The following is a 19,733-nucleotide window of genomic DNA, read 5'->3' as shown; positions in this document are numbered from 1 at the left end:
ACATCTTGTCCACTAAGATTATATTTTTGTAGAAGGAAAATTTTAGGTCTTGTTTGATCAAGGTGTCACTTGATCAAACAAACTTTGTTAGGGGCATTGCAACCCCTAAAATTCCATGAGATGATCCCTATATTCCTTAGGACAAGGAGTTGTACTACTTTCCCAATCTAAGTTTGGTTTGCCCCATGACACAATCAACACCTTCCAACTTAAATTTCAAGATTTTCCTACCCCGCTTCCCTTTCTCACTTCCTTTATATTTAAGTTTTTTTGAGGAGGTTTGGTTGATGTACCTTTTTCCTTGAAGAACCTTCAAAGTCTAAATGGCCAGGTTGCCCTCCCTCTCCTAGTCATCCTCTATAATGTAGTTAGTGCCTTTATTGTCACTAGCATTTTTTTCCACTATCAAGGCAAAAGCCCCTATGAGACTATGCTTTGGGGAAATTTGAATGTCCTCGGATAGTGTTGTTGCAAAGCTCCCAAGTTTAGAATTTAGAGAAAAATCAAGGCAAGCCCATAAATTAGAAAAAACTATTAATAGCATTTATGGATATGAGCTGACATTGATCCTATGCACATACACTTAGGCCATGAAATTGTGTACATGAGAGTAAATCTAGTTGTTTTAGGTCAATCCCCTATCAATAATTTGGAGAGTTTAGAGTCTCTAAGCATCTATGGATTGCCTTTGACATATCTACTATGTATGGGAATGTGAAAGACTCCACCAAAGTTTATATGGTGTGTATGGGAGAGGAGCCCTACACCAATATTTGATCTCAAGAAAATGTCTTTGATGAATATGAGGGGGGCTCAAATTCAACAGTTTGAAAGTTTTGTTTGGTGACCTAGCATCCATAATATTGTAGATCATCTAGGCAATGTGGGACCTTCACCTCCCAACTCCTATGTTGATAAGGAAGGGAAATTTATATGATAAAGAGGGATCTATTGCTAAGAAAGCCTATGCTTTTCCATAATGAGGTTGTGTAAAGATTCACTTTCAAGTCCTTTACCTTTATACAAGGAAACTCATAGGTATTTGTCAATTGGATGGACATCACCATTAAATCGTTTACAAGAGTGTAGGGCTATTTCTACTTCTATTAGTTACTTCTAAACATTGCCATCAATGATGAGCTCTATCATCTGAGGGAGGGGGTGAGATGCCAACCAAAGAATGCAGATCCACACATACATGCTAAAGTCCCTTGACTCTACTACTTGATCCATCTTTACAAAATCTCCCAAATTATTACCAATAATTATGAGGGTGTCTTCATTCTAATACTCATGAGGAAAATTGTAAAGTTTTATTTTGATAGGAACAACATCCATGTTTTCTATTTTGAGATTAAAATTTGAGACCCATTGCTTAATGTAGAAGCCTTCATTGTTTATTAAATACAAACCATTCCATAGAATCTTAGCTTTGTCCATGTGTTGTATACAAATGACCAAGTAAAACCATTTGGAAGGGTTTTCATTATGCGCCCTTCACCCCATTAAAGTACAAACTAATCTTTAACCATTTTCAACATAGGACAAGGACCGCTCCATTTCATGAAGAAAGCCTTCTCACCTAGGTTAGCAACTAAGCCAATCCTTTCTCAAATTTCTATAAAAATATTCACTATCGTGTCTTGGATAATGTGTAGAGCCTCTTCATTTGATTGACCCATTCTAGTCAAGGTCTTTGGGTCAACCTACTTGAAATTGAAAGGTTTATGCATTGATTAGTTTTCATAACCCCAGTGAAGGGGGGTTTTGTGATCATTGAGGTTGCAGACATCTATAGTTTGGCAAGTTTCCTCTCATGTTGTTTGTATGCCAGAAAGAGGTGTTCCCATTTGAGGTTTGTTGCATCCACTTGTTGAAAGGCCAAGATTGTTGTGACACACCATTATGGTTTTAGCTTGCATGAGGAATGAAACTATTTTCATGGCATCGCTTGGGAGCTGTCCACAAGGGTTTGTAAAAACCTAAATTATAACAATTATTTATTGTTCATATGAGTGGCTATATAGATTTGAGTCTACTATGGGGCAATTTCTCTAGACATTTTTTAACTTAGCCACTTGTATATTATAATAATATCTGTTATTTAATAATATATAATTATAATTGATATTTTTAAAATAAAATAAATAATAATGTATCATTTAATATATTTAATAGAAAATATTGGGTATGTGTAGGATCATGGTGTGCCAAAAAGTGGTGATGTGATAAAAGTGGAGTTTGAAAATGTCTAAAAGCATTTCAAAATTTGCTTTTACTTTTTTCCACCCATCTTGAGAGCAAGGCTAAAAAGTTAGGACTAAGCCTTTTTGGGTATCTGATCGGTAATTGGGTATCCGATCTCATATTAGATACTTGTTATTATATTGAGTATCCAATATGAAATTAAATACCCAAAACCTATGACATAGATTTAAAAAAAAGATGAGAGCTCTTTTTACAATGCATTGTTTTGTTGACCTCCATTCGGGTATTAGATTTTTGAACGGGTATTAGATAAGGGTAAGGTTTTTTTTTTTTAAATGCTTTGAATGAATATTATTATATATTAGTAATTTTAAATTAAATTTGTTAAAAAATAAGTTTTTTAAATAGAAATTATGGAAATTTAGGTTGTTTTTTATAGAAATTATGTTTTGCAAATTAATAGGTATGATTGACCCAAATGATGATATTGAGGTAGGAAGCAATGTTCCTCGTAACCCTCCATCAAATGATCTAGTACCCCCTCAAAACCGTCCACAAAATGATCCCCTACCCCCTCAAAACCCTCCTCAAATTGAAGATTTAATATTTGAAAATCACGTAGAACTGAGGGTTTTGTGAACCACATATAACACTATACCTGCATTGGCTCCCATGTTATCCACATTAAACACCATGGTGGATAATATTGAAACACTTACCAATAAACAAAATACCTCTCTTCACTGGCGTGAGAAAATGCATGCCATGTTTGATGATGGGTTGGACTATGATGAGGTTGTGGCCCTAAATATAACTAAAGATGATATAGTTAGCCATTTTGTGAACCCAAAAATCGGTAAACAAGTAGAACACACAAAGCCCAAAATATCAATTAAATGGTGCACAAATGAGGCTATACGTGCAAACTTTTGTGATCATTGGTGGATGGTTTTTTATATCCCTCCACAACAATTTAGAGGTTCCATTCTATTTCATTAAAAAAATGTATGTTGAATTTGTGTTGCACCTCAAGGTGAACTATTGGAGCATGAGGCCCAACATGGGTGTAGGAGGAGAAGCTCCTCAGAATAGACCCTTTGCCTAGCAAAATAAAGCTGACACTTATGTCCCCTACTGATGTCTCCCCCCCTCCTCTAGTGCAACATCCTGATACCATTACGAATGCTAGTTCTCAGACTATTAAAGCCATCCATAGATTAAGTAGCCCATTAATATCCTAGGCTAGGTCAGTGTTGCCTCCCCATGTTGATGATGCTGGTGCGTGTTCATCATTAGCAAGCTCATCACATGTTTGTGTGCCCCATATGTGCATAACATGAAAGAATATTTGTTTGGGTCCCATAAGCGATCTTTCTGAGTATCAATTTGTATTTGAGGAGGATACACCAGATGCACATACAAAGGCTACACACCCTGATGTGAGAGAGGAGGGTCATGGAATCCTTCTGTGTTAGTATGTGTATAAATTTTTTTGTTACAAATTATGTGATTTAAAGTTCATCTTTATAATAGAGTAATTTAATTTTTAACCCATACTGACTTATACATGTGTGTGATCTTCATTCATGTTTAGTTGATGACTGAGGAGGAGCTCAGATAGGTTGATAATTTCATGCTCTCGACTATTTGATTTGGCCTTGGGACATCTATGGTACATTATGTTATTTTCTCATTGTTTTTTCTATTTGATATTGGAGCATATATGGTTTCTAATCTTTCTTTTCTCTTGTAGGTATCACCTGTCAATGGGGGACAGAGTGCAGGGGATGAGGCACATCCCATTGACAAGGGAAAGGTAATTAGGTGCTTTTCAAGTGATTAAATATCGATGCATTCTTGTAAAATATTAGTGGTAATGAAATTTAATTACATTATTTATTGTATAGGGTGTGGCTACTGGTGACGAGTCTAGGAAGATTCCACATTCCAGACCCTTTGGCATTTCCATTTGTAGTGAGAGCCCCATCCTATGTATAAGTATCATTTATTTTTTATTTTTCTTATTTTCATAAATAAATTTAAAACTAATTTTCATGATATTAGTATTTTGTATCTCATAGGAAACACCTACTGCACAAGAGGTTGGATGCCAGAGTTTTGTATCTTTGCCAACACAACCATTATATCTAGAGGAGTTGACAGAGGTAAGTTGTAGTTTGAATTCTTGATTATATGCTATAAATTTAGCATGTTATATTTTAAGTTATAGATTCATTTGAAAAACATACTTGAATATACACAGGCCATAATCAATGAGGTTCAAGCATTGCCAAGGACATATGAGAGGACTCCTGACTAGCACAAGAGGTTGATGAGAGAGGTATTTATGATAAAAGTTTAATACTATAAATCTTCATTAAAAAAAGATCATTATGCATTTGAGTAATTCAATGTTAGATACATAGAATCATATAAATTTAGTAGTCTAAATTTGGATTTTCCTTTTTTGTTTATGTAGGAGGCATCCAATCCACCTAGTACAGTGAAGATGCCGCATTTTGATCATCCACTAGCAACATAGGCTAGCATATTTGTAATAGGATGCATCATGAGACATTTTGAGATGGCATATGCCACATTGTGTATAGAAACATTGATATTATACACATTCTGATAGCATGATCAGTGACATTTTGTATATGGATCTATGTATTTTGATATATATTTGCATAATTTGTCTATGGATACATGAACTTTGATATATATTTGTGTAATTTGTCTATGGATACATGTATTTTGATATATATTTTTCTTATTTATGTGCACAATGATATACATATTAATTTAGTATAATATTGTTCAATTTATCGTGGATCATGTGTATTGTTCATGTTTATGGAATATCATTCATTTTGATCATGTTGGTTATATTTGATTCAAATGCAATAATTTGTGAATAACATTTTAACAACCTTTATTATCAAATTTTGATGCAATGTTTAATTTGAAATGCTATCATATATGTTTAATTTGAAATAATCTTTGCAATCCCTTAAGATGTCATTATGCTTCACCCACCCAAACACACTTAGAGCACCTTGGAAATGAGATAGGTTATTGTAGACCTTGGCATGACCATCCTATAGCATTCAACATTTCATCGATAGCTCTCACAAGCTCCGAGTTACGACCCTTGAAAGATCGACCTCGAAATGCACTTAGAGCACCTTGGAGACTCTTTGGTACAAGGTGGTCGCAAACAATGGAGGCTCTCAGCAGCTAGAAAAAGGGTGTCACTAGGGTTCACTTGCTCATCTAGAGTTAATGGTGCCAATGATTTGATGCCAGGATCAATGGTTTCAAAGTTACGTTGTGGTGCACTTATGAACTAAGGCACACTACAAGTTTTGGCATTGAGTGAGATCGTTGTCCCAAATCCAAATGGAATGTGATCTCTCAAAAATGAGATAGGTTATTTTAGGCCTTGGCATGGCCGTCTTGTAGCATTCAATGTTTCATCAATAGCCCCCATGAGCTCTGAGTTACGACCCTTATAAGATTGACCTCGAAACGCACTTAGAGCACCTCTGAGACTCTGTGGTACGGGGTGGCCATGAATGATGGAGGCTCTATGCAGCTAGAAAAAGGGTGTCACTAGGATTCTCCTGCCCAACCAAAGCTAATGGCATTGATGATTCGATGCCAAGATCAACGATTTCAAAGTTACGCTATGATACACCTATGACCTGAGGCACATTGTGAGTTTTGGCATCAAGTGAGATTGTTGTTCTGAATCCAAATGGAATGTGATCTCCCAAAAATGAGATAGGTTATTTTAGCGTTGATATGGCCATCCTATAGCATTCAACATTTCATCGATAGCCCCCACAAGCTTTGAGTTACGACCCTTGGGAGATCAACCTGCAAATGTACTTAGAGCATCTTGGAGACTCTTTGGTATGGGGTGGCCACGAATGATGGAGGCTCTCCACGGCTAGAAAAAAGGTGTCACTAAGGTTCACCCGCCCATCCAAAGCTAATGACACTGAAAATTCGATGCCAAGATCAGCAGTTTCAAAGTTATGTTGTGATGCACCTATGAACTAAGGCACACTGCAAGTTTTGGTATCGAGCAAGATCATTGTTTTGGATCCAAACAAAATGTGATCTCTCAAAAATGAGATAGGTTATTATAAACCCTGACATGACTATCCTGTAGCATTTGATGTTTCATTGATATCCCCTATGAGCTCTGAGTTACGACCCTCAAAATATCGACCTCAAAATGCACTTAGAGCACCTTGGAGACTCTTTGGTATGAGGTGGCCGTGAACGATGGATTCTCTCCGTGACTAGAACAAGGATGTCACTAAGGTTTGCTTGCCCATTCGGGGCTAATGGTGCTGATGGTTTGATCCAAAGATCACCGGTTTCAAAGTTATGTTGTGATTCACCTATGAACTAAGGCACACTACGAGTTTTGGCATCGAGTGAGATTGTTGTGCCAAATCCAAATGGAATGTGACCTCTCAAAAATGAGATAGGTTATTTTTGGCCTTAGCATGACCATCCCATAACATTTAATGTTTCATCGATAGCCCCCATGAGCTTTGAGTTATGACCCTCGTAAGATTAACCTTGAAACACACTTAGAGCACCTTGGAGACTCTTCGGTATGGGGTGGTCACGAATGATGGAGGCTCTTCACGGATAGAACAAGCGTGTCATTAGGGTTCACCCACCCATTTGGAGCTAATGGTGCTAATGATTTGATGCCAAGATCAATGATTTCAAAGTTACACTATGATGCACCTATGAATTGAAGCACACTACGAGTTTTGGCATCAAGCGAGATTGTTGTGCCGAATCCAAATAGAATATGATCTCTCAAAAATGAGATAGGCTATTGTAGGCCTCAACATGACCATCCTATAGAATTTGACATTTCATCGATATCCCCCATGAGCTCCGAGTTACGACCCTTGGAAAATCGACCTAGAAACACACTTAAAGAACCTTAGAGACTCTTCGATACAGGGTGGTTGTGAACAATGGAGGCTCTCTGTGGCTGGAACAAGGGTGTCACTAAGGTTAACCACCCATCTAAAGCTAATGCTGCTAACAATTCGATGCTAAGATCAATGGTTTCAAAGTTACGCTGTGATGCACCTATGAACTGAGGCACACTGCAAGTTTTGGCATTGAGCGAGATAGTTGTGCCGAATCCAAATAGAATGTGATCTCTAAAAAATGAGATAGTTTATTGTATGCCTCGACATGACTGTCTTGTAGCATTCAACATTTCATCAATAGCCCCCACGAGCTCCAAGTTACGACCCTCAAAAGATTGTCCTCGAAACGACCTTGGAGACTCTTTCATATGGGGTGGCCACGAATGATGGAAGCTCTTTGCAGCTAGAACAAGGGTGTGATTAAGATTCACCCACCATCTAGAGCTAATGATGCTGACGATTCAATGCCAAGATAAACAATTTCAAAGTTATGCTGTGATGCACCTATGAACTGATACACTGCGAGTTTTGGCATCGAGCAAGATCATTGTACCGAATTCAAATGGAATATGATCTCTCAAAAATGAGATAAGGTATTTTAGGCCTTGGCATGACCATCATGTAGCATTTGACATTTCATCAATAGCCCCCACAAGTGCCAAGTTACAACCCTTGGAAGATTGACCTTGAAATGCACTTAGAGCACCTTGGAGACTCTTTAGTATGGGGTGGTCGTGAATGATAGAAACTCTCAACGGTCGAAACAAGTGTGTCACTAGGGTTAGTATTAAGTAAAAATATTATTTTTCACCTCTCTCAAATTTTTGGCATTGGGCACAGTGCAAGTTTGGTGTTAGTATGTATTGAAATCATCATTTTTTAGGTCTCTCCACATACATTGCATTAAGTAAAATCATCTTTTTTTCTTACATTAAATCAACAAGTTTACTTTTACAATATCTCAAGTGTTTCATCATTATTACATCAATATACAACTATAAAAAATTGTAGTGTCAAAAATAGTAATGTCTAAAATCGTAGTGTAAAAAATATAATAGATTTTTCTTCATTCTGCTCCTTATTTAGTTTTTTATCTTCATGCATGGCTACTCTTCATTATGTACCTACATTCCAAAATCATAAAAAATATTAGTAACTTATTGTATTAAACAAGATAATCATCAATTCACCGAATCATTATGAACAAAAGAACATAAGAAGTAAATATACCTAGTCGAGTGTTCCAGCAGGGTCCTCTCTCTATTTTTGGGTCTCCAATAGGGCTTCATGATCAACATTATTAATAGCAAAAATTTATTTTACTTTTGGTCTTCCTTGACGCTTCAACAAATTCACATTTGTTGCTATAATAAGATGCGAATATATGAGAATTGTTTTGTGCTTCTGATAGCCTTCGAATGCAAGAATTCCATTCTTTCTAAGCATGTATGTTCGCAACCATGTTCTAGCAACAACCACTAAACTAATAGGATATGTGAATCGATCATCATCTGTGATCGGTTGTGCAAGATCTTGTTTACCTCTTACACAATGTGCTAACCAATAATATGATTTCTCATCATTCTTTTGTGGTGCAACCAATGCAAAGACATGTGCTAGCTAAAGAAGATCTAATAGATGGTTATGCTCAAGTCAAATTTTTATGTCATCATTTCTAATAGAGGGTGTGATAGACAATGGAGTAAGATAATGTGGAGCCCATGTGTCCACCCACTCACTCGACTCATAGTGATCCCAATCACACTGAAAACAACTAGGACAAAAGCAAGCTAGCTATCATGTCCAAATGGTCCATGTACTAGAATTAGAGCTTCAGAATGAATGCATTTTTAACAAGTCTCTCACTATAGCACAATCAGACCCTTTCTCAACCAACTAAAAGAACTTGTGTACTATTGAATCAAGAGTCCCCCCTGTGATAATGCTGAACTACACCAATCAACAATGCTATGAGCATGAAGAAGCTCTACTCCTGAAATCTTCATTTGCTCCTTAACTAGAGCTCTCTTCACACATGCCTCTGCTCCATTGTGTTCCCCTTTCCCATGGCTAGACTCAAAAACACTTCAAATATGAGGCACCCCCCTCTCTACGTCTATCCTAGACAACCAATGAAGCATGCGAGCATTCTTGAATTGACCTGTGCAATTATTTGACCAAATGATATGTCTATCCATAGCAATGTCATACTCTTATAAGAAATCAAAATAATTCTTGAAACAATGTTGCACAAACTTGTGAGAGTGAGATCTATCATCACACATATAAAAATGGTACTCTCTAATAATCTTCTGATTATCTTCCACACTATTAGAGACATATGTATATGTTATGTGGACAAAATAACAATATAAATGGAGTTGTAATACTGAGATTGTGTCTCATTTTGAGGTTACAATGTGTAGTTCTTAGCAAAGTCAACAACTGATATAATAGTGCCAATAGAAAAAGTCTCCTTACACATTCTAAATTGTTGATCCAACCACTAAGACCTATGACTATGTCTTGCATACTTGTAGAAAATATTTGTCTTGAAATATGAAATAAAACTAGCCACACTAATTTCTTTTGAAACCAATTCACATCTAGAGCTCTCACCCACTTTTCAATGTGTATTTCACCGTTTCATATACCATTTTTTTACTATTGTCTTCCCAAGATCTTGTTCGCACCTCTCATGGAAATATGTGTCAAATTTGGATAAGCCACCACATTCTTAACACTTCTCATTTAAGCAAGCATTTCTATAAAAGAAACAACCATCAACTCTACAACATAAAAATTGATCTAGCAAGTCTCTTGATGATTTTGGAAGCCCACTAGGACCACAATTTTCCAATATTTCTTTACTATGCAAAGTATAATGGATGGAGCATAATATTTTATGGTGCATAGAAAACTCGACATGATATTTGCAACAACATGTATTTCAAATTTTAAATGACACAGAATAAAATGGCTTCAAAGATTCAAAAGCCCTTTGTGATATATGCAATCTTAGATGACTCTAAATTCTTTTAACAACATAGTTTGACTTACCTCCAAATAATGTTTAGGATGTAGCATGCGGTTTTTGATGCCAATTCTGAACTTTAAAACGTCTTTAGCATTGGGTGATACTCTTGAGCTAGATTGTCAAAACTATGCAATTTCTTCCTTCACATCATCATATAGCTTCTTATCAAAACGTGGAAGTCTCCCACCAAAAGCCCTTATTTCATTTTGAAGATGATCATTAATTCTCTCTCGTCTACTAAGTGCTCTTCTCAAAGTAGTAAAATATAGGTTCAAGTCAATAAAAGTTTGTCTCATATATCTACCTTTTCTCAAATGATGACTTACCAAAGAGGTTGTAATAACCCTTCAAGCAACTCTCCTATCCTTCTCTATGATATTTTTTCCCAATGTTATTGAGAACACTGAAAAGATTATTCACAATAATGGCATTTCTTTCCAATTTTTTATTGACACAAATCTTCAATTTGGAAAGCATAGATCTCATCTTTTGCATCTTTAATAGATGCATAAAAATTTGACATCAAGCTCCACCACTGTCTTGTTGTCGAAAAACATCTTATATAGTCTTGAAGTCCATAGCCGAATGGTTCTTTGCGATTTTTTCCCTTCCAAATTGGTAATAATCGTTTCATCAATTTCAATTATCCATTTTGGTGTTGTAGAACCTTCATGTCGATTATAATTAGGAGATACGTAACATTCCTGTGCATTGTCATTTTCAACATGGTCAATCATACAATTTACATTATGAACTAGTAATATTTCATCCTCCAAATTTTCATTCTCTAAAATTTCAATCTTAACATTATCATTATCAATTGGTACATTTTCATTTCCCAACTGTACATATTCATTATCTGACTCTGTGATTTCACCTTTGATAAATACATCATCAACTTGACTCACATTTAACATACCTTGTCTCTTCCTTTGGTGATTTACCCTGTCCCTTTCCCTATATGCTGCAATGTCTTCATTTGATACCTTCCTTTTGTGTTTAGCCTTTCGATGACTACTACTCCCCATTCAGAAAACAATATTAGACACCTAATCATACATTATAGAACCTTTTTCGATTGTATGGGCCCCAAGAAATCATTTTTGTCCAAATCCGTGGAGATGGCCCCCACAAAAGGTGATTGTTGGGTCTGTGGTGACAGAGAATATTTTGAAAAAAGTATGCTAGTATTTTGGGTACTCGATCCCATATCAGGTATCTGATCCCAAATTCGATACCCGATATGATATCGGGTACTCAAAATGGATGTCCAAATTTTGGAGGGAAGTCAAAATTTTGCAAGTGTGGGCAATGTGAACAAATTTGTGCATTATTATACATTAGTATTTTATCAAATAAAATATTTGTATATAATTATTATTATGAATGTTATTATTATGATGATGATTATTAAATATAATATAATAATATATATGATTATTATGATTATTATTAATATAAATATAATATAGTAGTATATATTATTATTGTTGTTGTTATTATTATTATTAATATTATATATGATTCGATCAAATGGGTTGAAAGGGGTCATAGGATAACCTATGATCTATTTCAACACATTTCATGACAACATATGTCCCTAGAGGCCCAAGGACCCCTAGGGACCTATTTGGTTGGTTTGAATGTGTCGAAAGGGGTCATAGGTTCCTTTCGACGCATTTCATGACAACATGTCCCTAGGGGCCCTAGGACCTCTAGGGACCTATTTGGTGGTTCGAATGCGTTGAAAGGAACCTATGACCCCTTTCGATGCATTTCATGACAACATATGTCCCTAAGGGCCCTATGATCCCAAGGGACCTATTGGGTTGGTTCGAATGCATCAAAACGGGTCCCATTTTGATGCATTTCATGACAACATATGTCCCTAGGGGCCCTAGGACCCCTAGGGACCTATTTGATTGGTTTGAATGTGTCAAAAGGGGTCAGGTTATCCTATGACCCTTTTCAACACATTTCATGACAACATGTCCCCTGTATGGTTAATTTGAATGCATCAAAAGGGGTCATAGGTTATCCTATGACCCCTTTCGACACATTTTAGGACAACATATGTCCATAGGAGCCCTAGGACCCCTAGAGCCTATTTGGTTGGTTTGAATGTGTTGAAAGGGATCATAGTAACCGATGACCCCTTTCGATACATTTCATGACAACATATGTCCTTAGGGGACCTAAGACCCCTAGGGACCTATTTGGTTGGTTCAAATGTGTCGAAATGGGTAAACTTATGACCCCTTTCGACGCAATTCATGACAACATGTCCCTAGGGGCCCTAGGACCCTTAGGGACCTATTTGGTTGGTTTGAATGCGTCGAAAGGGGTCATAAGTTATCCTATGACCCCTTTCGACACATTTCATGACAACATATGTCCCTAGGGGACCCAAGACCCCTAGGGACCTATCCTATGACCCCTTTTGATGCATTTCATGACAACATATGTCCCTAGGGGCCCTAGGGGCCCGAAGACCCCTAGGGACCTATTTGGTTGGTTTGAATGCATTGAAAGGGGTCATAGGATAACCTATGACCCCTTTTGACGTATTTCATGACAACACATGTCCCTAGGGGCCGTAGGACACCTAGGGACCTATTTGGTTAGTTCAAATGCGTCAAAAGGGGTCATAAGATACCATTTTTAATGCATTTCATGATAATATTATATTTAATAATAATAATATAATACTAGATTATATAACAATAATAATCATATATATTACTATATATAATATTAATAATCATATAATATTACTATATTATATTTAGTAATAATAATCATATATATTACTATAATAATAATAATAATCATAATAATAATATATAACAATAATAGTTAATAATAATAATGCCCACACTTTCCAAATTTTGGTTTCCCTCCAAAATTTAGGTGGCTTCCTTCCAAAATTTCCAAATTTGAGCTGGGCTATGAATGTTTGAAAGAATTTTGTCCACCACTTTTCAAGCACCCGATTAGGCTTGGTATTTACCAAACCTGTTGAAAACGTGTTTGAGAAAGGTTTCACTGACATTCAAACTTCGAGTAGCCATTTGATAATATTATTTTCATCGAAATTCAATAAAACGAAAAAGGTTTTTTTATAACACTCTCAAGATTCCATCAATATAATTGTTGTCGAATTCAGAGTTTGATAAGTATTTATTAGTTAATTTTTAATGAAGATGTATGTAAAGTGCTAATTGACATTCTATTGAAAAATAAAATTAATTTGATAAAATTTTCAATTAGTTAAGGTGGTCAGACACGGGAGTATTTTTATTATGGAAAAGTTATAGTAGAAAATTCATATTTAATTATTTACTTCGAATAAAAATACACAAAAATATGCGCCACATCCATCCATGAGTCTCCTTTTTAAATCTATAATTATACTAAAAAATATTATTATTTGATTTTAATTAAGGTGGTTAGACATACGGCTATTTTTTATTTTCGCCCTAAAATTTTTATAGTACTACAATAAAATCCAAAATTTTGATAAATCAAATTATCTTTTCTCCAGAGAAGGCTTAGTAGTTTAGAAAATACATTCAATTTCCTACAGATTCTTTTCTTACAACTTTTTGATATAAAGCCCATGACTACTTTAAAATTACATGTAAAGTTAACATAACCTTGATTTGTTAGTTTTTCACTGCCACCTAAGGCCATAGTTTGATTGACCATGATCCTGTACATACTTTATTTTTAAAATATATGTAACAATTTACATTGTATAAAAATAAAATAAAATATTTATATATAATATTTAATTAATAAATTTAATATAAACATATAAAATTTATAACACACATTATTATCCCTTTTTAATTAATTATCTTTTATATTGTACTTAATATATATTAGTGCTTGCACTCGGAGAGGGTGCAAGAGTACAACCGATAGAGTCAGGCTATTATAGTTTGAAAACAAGAGCTTATATATGTTCAAAAAATGCGTGAATAGAAACATATATTAAAAAAATATAGCTTGCATGCATGCCCATAAATACCCAAAAAACACAGAAGAGTAATACATACATTTGCATTTCGGTTATTAGAAGTTACAATGTATATTTTTAGAATGTTGTACATTATGAAAATGCTTCATGATCACTTCAAAAGATGGCAATAGTTTATGATCATAGCCGTTTCTTCTGGAAAGGGTTTCTACTATTCCTTGATCCGATTTTTATATATCCCTACAAACCATGAATAGGTTTATCATCAGTAAAATTCATTTATTGATTGGATGACAAAATAAGGTCATGCATAAAGTTTCAAACAACAAGTACACAAATATTATGATAATGAATAAAGTTTCAAACAACAAGTGCACAAATATTATGATATGAGGTAAATGTTATTAGAAAACCCTGAATACTCCTTTATGCTTCCATATTTATAAACATAAATGAATTGTTGAGAGTAGATGGATTAAACAGCTAACATTTTGAGAGTGGATAAATTAAATAGCTAACATGCAACAATCTGGAATGTGTGGTACCTGACATGCATATTGGGTAGCCTACAAAGTTTTTAAGATCCTTCAAGCAGTCCAATTGGCTCAGAATTGGAAAGTTAGCTGCTCAAATTAAAGTTTCTATTCAGCTACTATCCATGTTGGGAAGTTGCAACCATCAAAATTACATATCTAGTCAATGGGCCCTTGGTCTACTGGTGAAGTTGATTGGCTCACAAAGAGTCCTCTAGGGATCAAGTCTTGCTGAGTGCAAGGTCCGAAGACATCAAAAAGGGATGAGGCCAGGATCGTGCCGCGGACGAATTTGGCAGTGTGAATGCTCCTCAGTCCTTGGCTCTTAACCGAAGAGGTCTTCGGCACGCGTGGGCCCGTATTGGGTACCTAAAACATCTTTGTGGATGACATCCATAAAAAAATTAATTACATATCTACATTATTATCATGCCAAGGTCCCATAACATGAGAAGCTACTCGTTATCGATAAAAAAACACCGGGGTTATCTGCTCTAGAGTCCAACATCATATGGGGAAGCTACTTGTTAGTGATACAAAATGACAGTGTTATCTACTCCACTGTCCTCCACCATATGAAGTAACTACCCATTATTGGTCCAAAACAACAATGTCATCTCCTCCAGGATCTATCATCATATGCTGGAGTTATAACCAGTAATTGCAAGTCTACGATTATGCATCACGAGTTTAGCTTACAATAGTATTTTGTGTCAGTCTATCATGAGCACTAGCCATCCAAGATTTCTGCCTTAGCTATAGAAGCTTATTGATACATCGAATGTATCAAAGAATAAATGACTTCTCTTTCCCTACTACTAATTCAGGGTAAGTAGTATACTAGGAACTAGTATTGCATAGTATTCTCCGTAGATGTCATTTCATTTACTAGTAACAACATCTAAAAGCATGAAGCCCATCTTTGAAATGATGGAAATGAGTTGCATCACTTACAATTAAAAGCATGAAGCCCATCTTTGAAATGATGGAAATGAGTTGCATCACTTACAATTAAAAGCATGAAGCCCATCTTTGAAATGATGGAAATGAGTTGCATCACTTACAATTATAGATCTTTTAAAAATATCACAAAGATGTAATAGCACAGTTAACCGATGGAGATTCTTCAACATCATCAGATCTTTTGAGGGGAATGTACCATGACTTGATTTTTGCCATAATCAATTGTTGCAAGGGGAATATCCCCGGTCTCACATCCACATCACATTTGTTGTCCATCTTGATGAAGAATCATGGAATATGATCCAAAATGTTGATGCAAATTAAATATTTACAACTCTTTCCAAAAGCTTTACACTCAAGATAATAAATTATTAAGTACAACAGAAGCTTCTTTCACATCACACGCTAGAGTCTCGCAGATGCATCCAGAACTCTTTATCAACCTCTTCTCTTTTATCATTGATTTCAACTTGGTTGCATCATCCCATCTTCCAGTTGTGGAATAGATACTTGAGAGAAATAAATAAGCTCCAGAATTCTGAGAATCTAAGTCAAGGAGAAGCTTTGCCACATGTTCACCAAGCTCAATATTGCAGTGAATTCTGCAGGCAAAGAGCAAGGTACCCCACACAATAACGCTAGGATCCAACAACATGTTTACGATGAACTCGTGTGCTTCATTAAGAATCCCAACTCGTCTGAGAAGATCCGCCATGCATGCATAATGTTCAACCCTGGGAGTGATACAATACGTATGCTTCATGCAATCATAGTACTGCCAACTTTCATTCACAAGACCAGAATCAGCGCATGCAGACAAAGCACAAATAAAGGTAATGTTGTTAGGCATTGGGCCTACCTGTTGCATCTGCGAAAAGAGAGCAAGGGCCTTCTCCCCCATAACCATTCATCCCGTAGGAAGCAATCATTGCATTCCTGCATTCCACGAGGCTGCATCTCTACTGCACATTTTCTCGAACACTTTGAATGAAAGCTCCACACAACCACATTTGCCACACATGTCTATGATAGCAGTTCCCACAGAAACATGCACTTCAAGTCCACTTCGTATTATGTAGGCATGGATCTACTCGCCATATTGTAGAGCTCCTAAGTGAGCACACGCTGAGAGCACAGTTGCCCATTCTGGTTGTATGTTTTCCTCTTGAAGTCGATGAAAGAGTGTCAAAACGTCACCAGCATGTCCATTTTGGACATAACCAGACATTAGCACATTCCATATATGACACCACATCTCTTCTAGATACATTGTCAAATAATTGATGAGCAGTCTCTGTATCCCCACATTTTGCATACATAGCTACAAGCGTTGTCATCAGTCATCACACATACATCTACATCAAATCCTTTTTTAATTTTGTAACAGTGAATGTCGTTACCTTCTACTAGAGCTTTTAGATCTCCACATACTGGAGAATACTCACAAGTGTAACAACATTTGGCATCATGCCTGCTGGTGACGATCTGTGAAAGAGGGCCAAGAATGCAGTCTAGTCTCCGCTCTGAATATAACCAGAAATAACAGTGTTCCATGATACTAGATCTCTTTTAGACATTTGGTTAAACAGATGGAGTGCACTCTCTACATAGCCGTGTTTAATGTACATGTCGATAACAACATTGCACACACATGTAAGTGAAAAAAATCCTCTTCGGATTGAGTAGTCGTGGATACACTTACCTTTGTTGTAGAGAACACGCTGGGAGCATACCCAGCAGAGTAATCACATCAGGTTTCGCACCAGTCGATTGCATTTGATGAAAAAGATTCAACGACTCGTCGACATTCCCATTCTGTGTAAATCCTGCAATCATGGCATTCTATGTTACTGGTTCTCTTTTCGATAACGTATCAAAAAAATTCCAAGCAAAATCTATTTGCCCACACTTGGCATACGTAGTTACAAGTACACTACTAAGAAAACCATCATCTAATTTGAATCCATGTTTTCTAATATAACAATGGATGTGTTGCAGTGCTCCCAAAGCAGCACAGCCTGGGAGAATATTGAGTAAAGTGACACAGTTGGGTTGTGTAGTTGTTTGCCGCATCTAGAAAAACAGAGTCAAGGCCTCTCTCGGTTTTCCAATTTGGGCTAATCCAGCAATCATCGAGCTCCACAACCCAAACATCTTTTTCTTTCTCTGGGAGTTCATAAAACACCCAGAGAGCAGTCTGTATAAAGCCTAATTTAGCGTACGTGTCTATCAGAGCACTCATAACGGAAACCTTAGCATGAAAACCAACTCTAATAACATACCCATGAATGAGCTTGCCCTCTTTCAGAAAACCCGCACGCGCAAACGCAGAAAGTAAATGATGGTGATGGAGGTGGGGTTGGGTATGAACCTAACAAGAGTCGACATCTCATCCACGTTCCCATGCATTGCATATGCTGCAGCCATAGCATTCCACGCAATTACATCTCTTTATCTTAGAGAAATTCTGTCGAACACTTGGCGTGCAATCTGAATAGCTCCACATTTGGCATACGTGCCAGCAAGAGCAGTGGCTACGAAAACATCTTGCTGCAAACAATTGTTGAGGATGTGAGAATGGATGCACTTTCCCTCCTGCAGCCCACATGCCTCGAGAATAAATACAAAAAGTCCGCTTGTTGGGATTAACCTGCATTCGCATTTCATGATAAACAACAATGGCTTCCTGCCCTGCTTACTCCTTGCCTTATCTCTAGTCATGGCATTCCATAACCGTACATCAACATTTTGTTGGGAATTTCATCAAGCGATAGGTGGATTTTTTCGAAACCTCTATAGACCGCAAGCATGCTCACTAGTTTGGTAAAAAGAAACACATGGTGATTAAGTTCATTGGTAATAATGTGAGGGTGGATGTGGGTTACTGGTTTCATGTCGCTACACCTCTGCAATTCAAAGCAGTCACATAAGTCTTGGACTGGAATGTACCGGCGCTCTGAGTTTTTCTATGAATTATACATTTTAAAATATTCATATTAACTGTCAAGGTCAAAGATTAAAATCATTTTCCCGTAAAATTGTGTGATGATCTATTGTAGTGGATATAATTTTCAAGCAAGATTAAAAGAAACCCACCTCTGATAAAAGTATAGCCAGCATGCCATAGGCACCTCAAGGCCGGCAACCCACTTCTGCGCCATCAATTGGCACGTACAACTAAAGAAAACATGTAGAATGGTGATCCTGAACCGATAAAGAATTGCTTCGTATTGAACTCACTAATGGATGTTTCATTATGATTCGAGTTTTGTAGGTGATTGCGGGAGATGACCAAATCCCGTTCTTTTCTCTTTTAATTTGAGCTTCTCCATTCAATAGGAAATTTCAAATCAGGCAAATTTCCTGTTCATAATTTAGGTTTTAGGACCGCGCTAGGAACAACTAATTCGGGTCCACTTCCTCGCTTCTCCATCTGGGCCAATGCGTTGAAATCGTCTCGTTAAACCATCCATCCCCTAGAAACCTTTTCCTCGGGCCACCCCCCGGCCACTCTTAAACATCACACACTAATCGGGCCATCGTTAAACATCACACACTAAGGAAAAAATTAAGATTGGAAAAATAAGTCGATTTTGACTATATAACAGTTTTAGTGTTGGAATGAAGCTTACTGTGTGATGTTTAAGTAGTCTGTTTCCGTGGCACTAGAATTCACAACAAAAAAGGACTGACCATATTAGTATGGTCATATAAACACAGATCGATTGACCTTTCCCTGCATAACTACGCTCATAAGGTTGTTGAATAGAATTCACAGTTTCTCATGAGAGGCCTTAATCACATAGCATGATGAAGAGGTGGTGGAGACAGTTGATGACAAATGCGTAAGACAAGCCTTTCATTGAGTGTTTAGACGTTGTGCATCAGAAGCATCCGCTAGCACTGAACATGAATGATCTGCAACAAACGTTCTGATGGCAAAGTTCCCACTTGGAAGTTGCAGTCGCCCAAACGAAACCCTGTCGCAATTATATATTGAGAATATTATATTAATGATGTATTTTTAATATTTGATA

General features: G+C 36.5%; 1 protein-coding gene across 3 annotated transcripts; it reads right to left on the bottom strand.

Annotated features, from left to right (window-relative positions):
* Positions 1 to 15,661: 15,661 nt before the first annotated feature.
* Positions 15,662 to 19,124, bottom strand: LOC149575093 (pentatricopeptide repeat-containing protein At2g22070-like). Of its 3 annotated transcripts, XM_089812166.1 has the most exons (4): positions 18,793 to 19,124; positions 17,979 to 18,602; positions 17,399 to 17,522; positions 15,662 to 17,219 (listed from the first exon to the last, which is right to left on the bottom strand). In XM_089812166.1, exons 2-4 carry the CDS (start codon positions 17,980 to 17,982, stop codon positions 17,162 to 17,164), a joined length of 186 nt encoding a protein of 61 aa, XP_089668292.1. In that variant the 5' UTR covers positions 17,983 to 18,602; positions 18,793 to 19,124; the 3' UTR covers positions 15,662 to 17,161. The 3 variants fall into 3 exon arrangements, with proteins under 3 accessions (XP_089668292.1, XP_089668291.1, XP_089668290.1); XM_089812165.1 differs by lacking the exon at positions 17,979 to 18,602 and having other exon boundaries at positions 15,662 to 16,478; positions 16,556 to 17,522; XM_089812164.1 differs by lacking the exon at positions 17,979 to 18,602.
* Between the last annotated feature and the right edge of the window lie 609 nt (positions 19,125 to 19,733).

This window comes from Cupressus sempervirens, chromosome 2 (genome assembly GCF_028749045.1).
Source record: "Cupressus sempervirens isolate cs-2001-9-10 chromosome 2, ASM2874904v1, whole genome shotgun sequence".
Taxonomy (NCBI): domain Eukaryota; kingdom Viridiplantae; phylum Streptophyta; class Pinopsida; order Cupressales; family Cupressaceae; genus Cupressus; species Cupressus sempervirens.
This window is presented reverse-complemented; position numbering and strand designations above follow the sequence as displayed.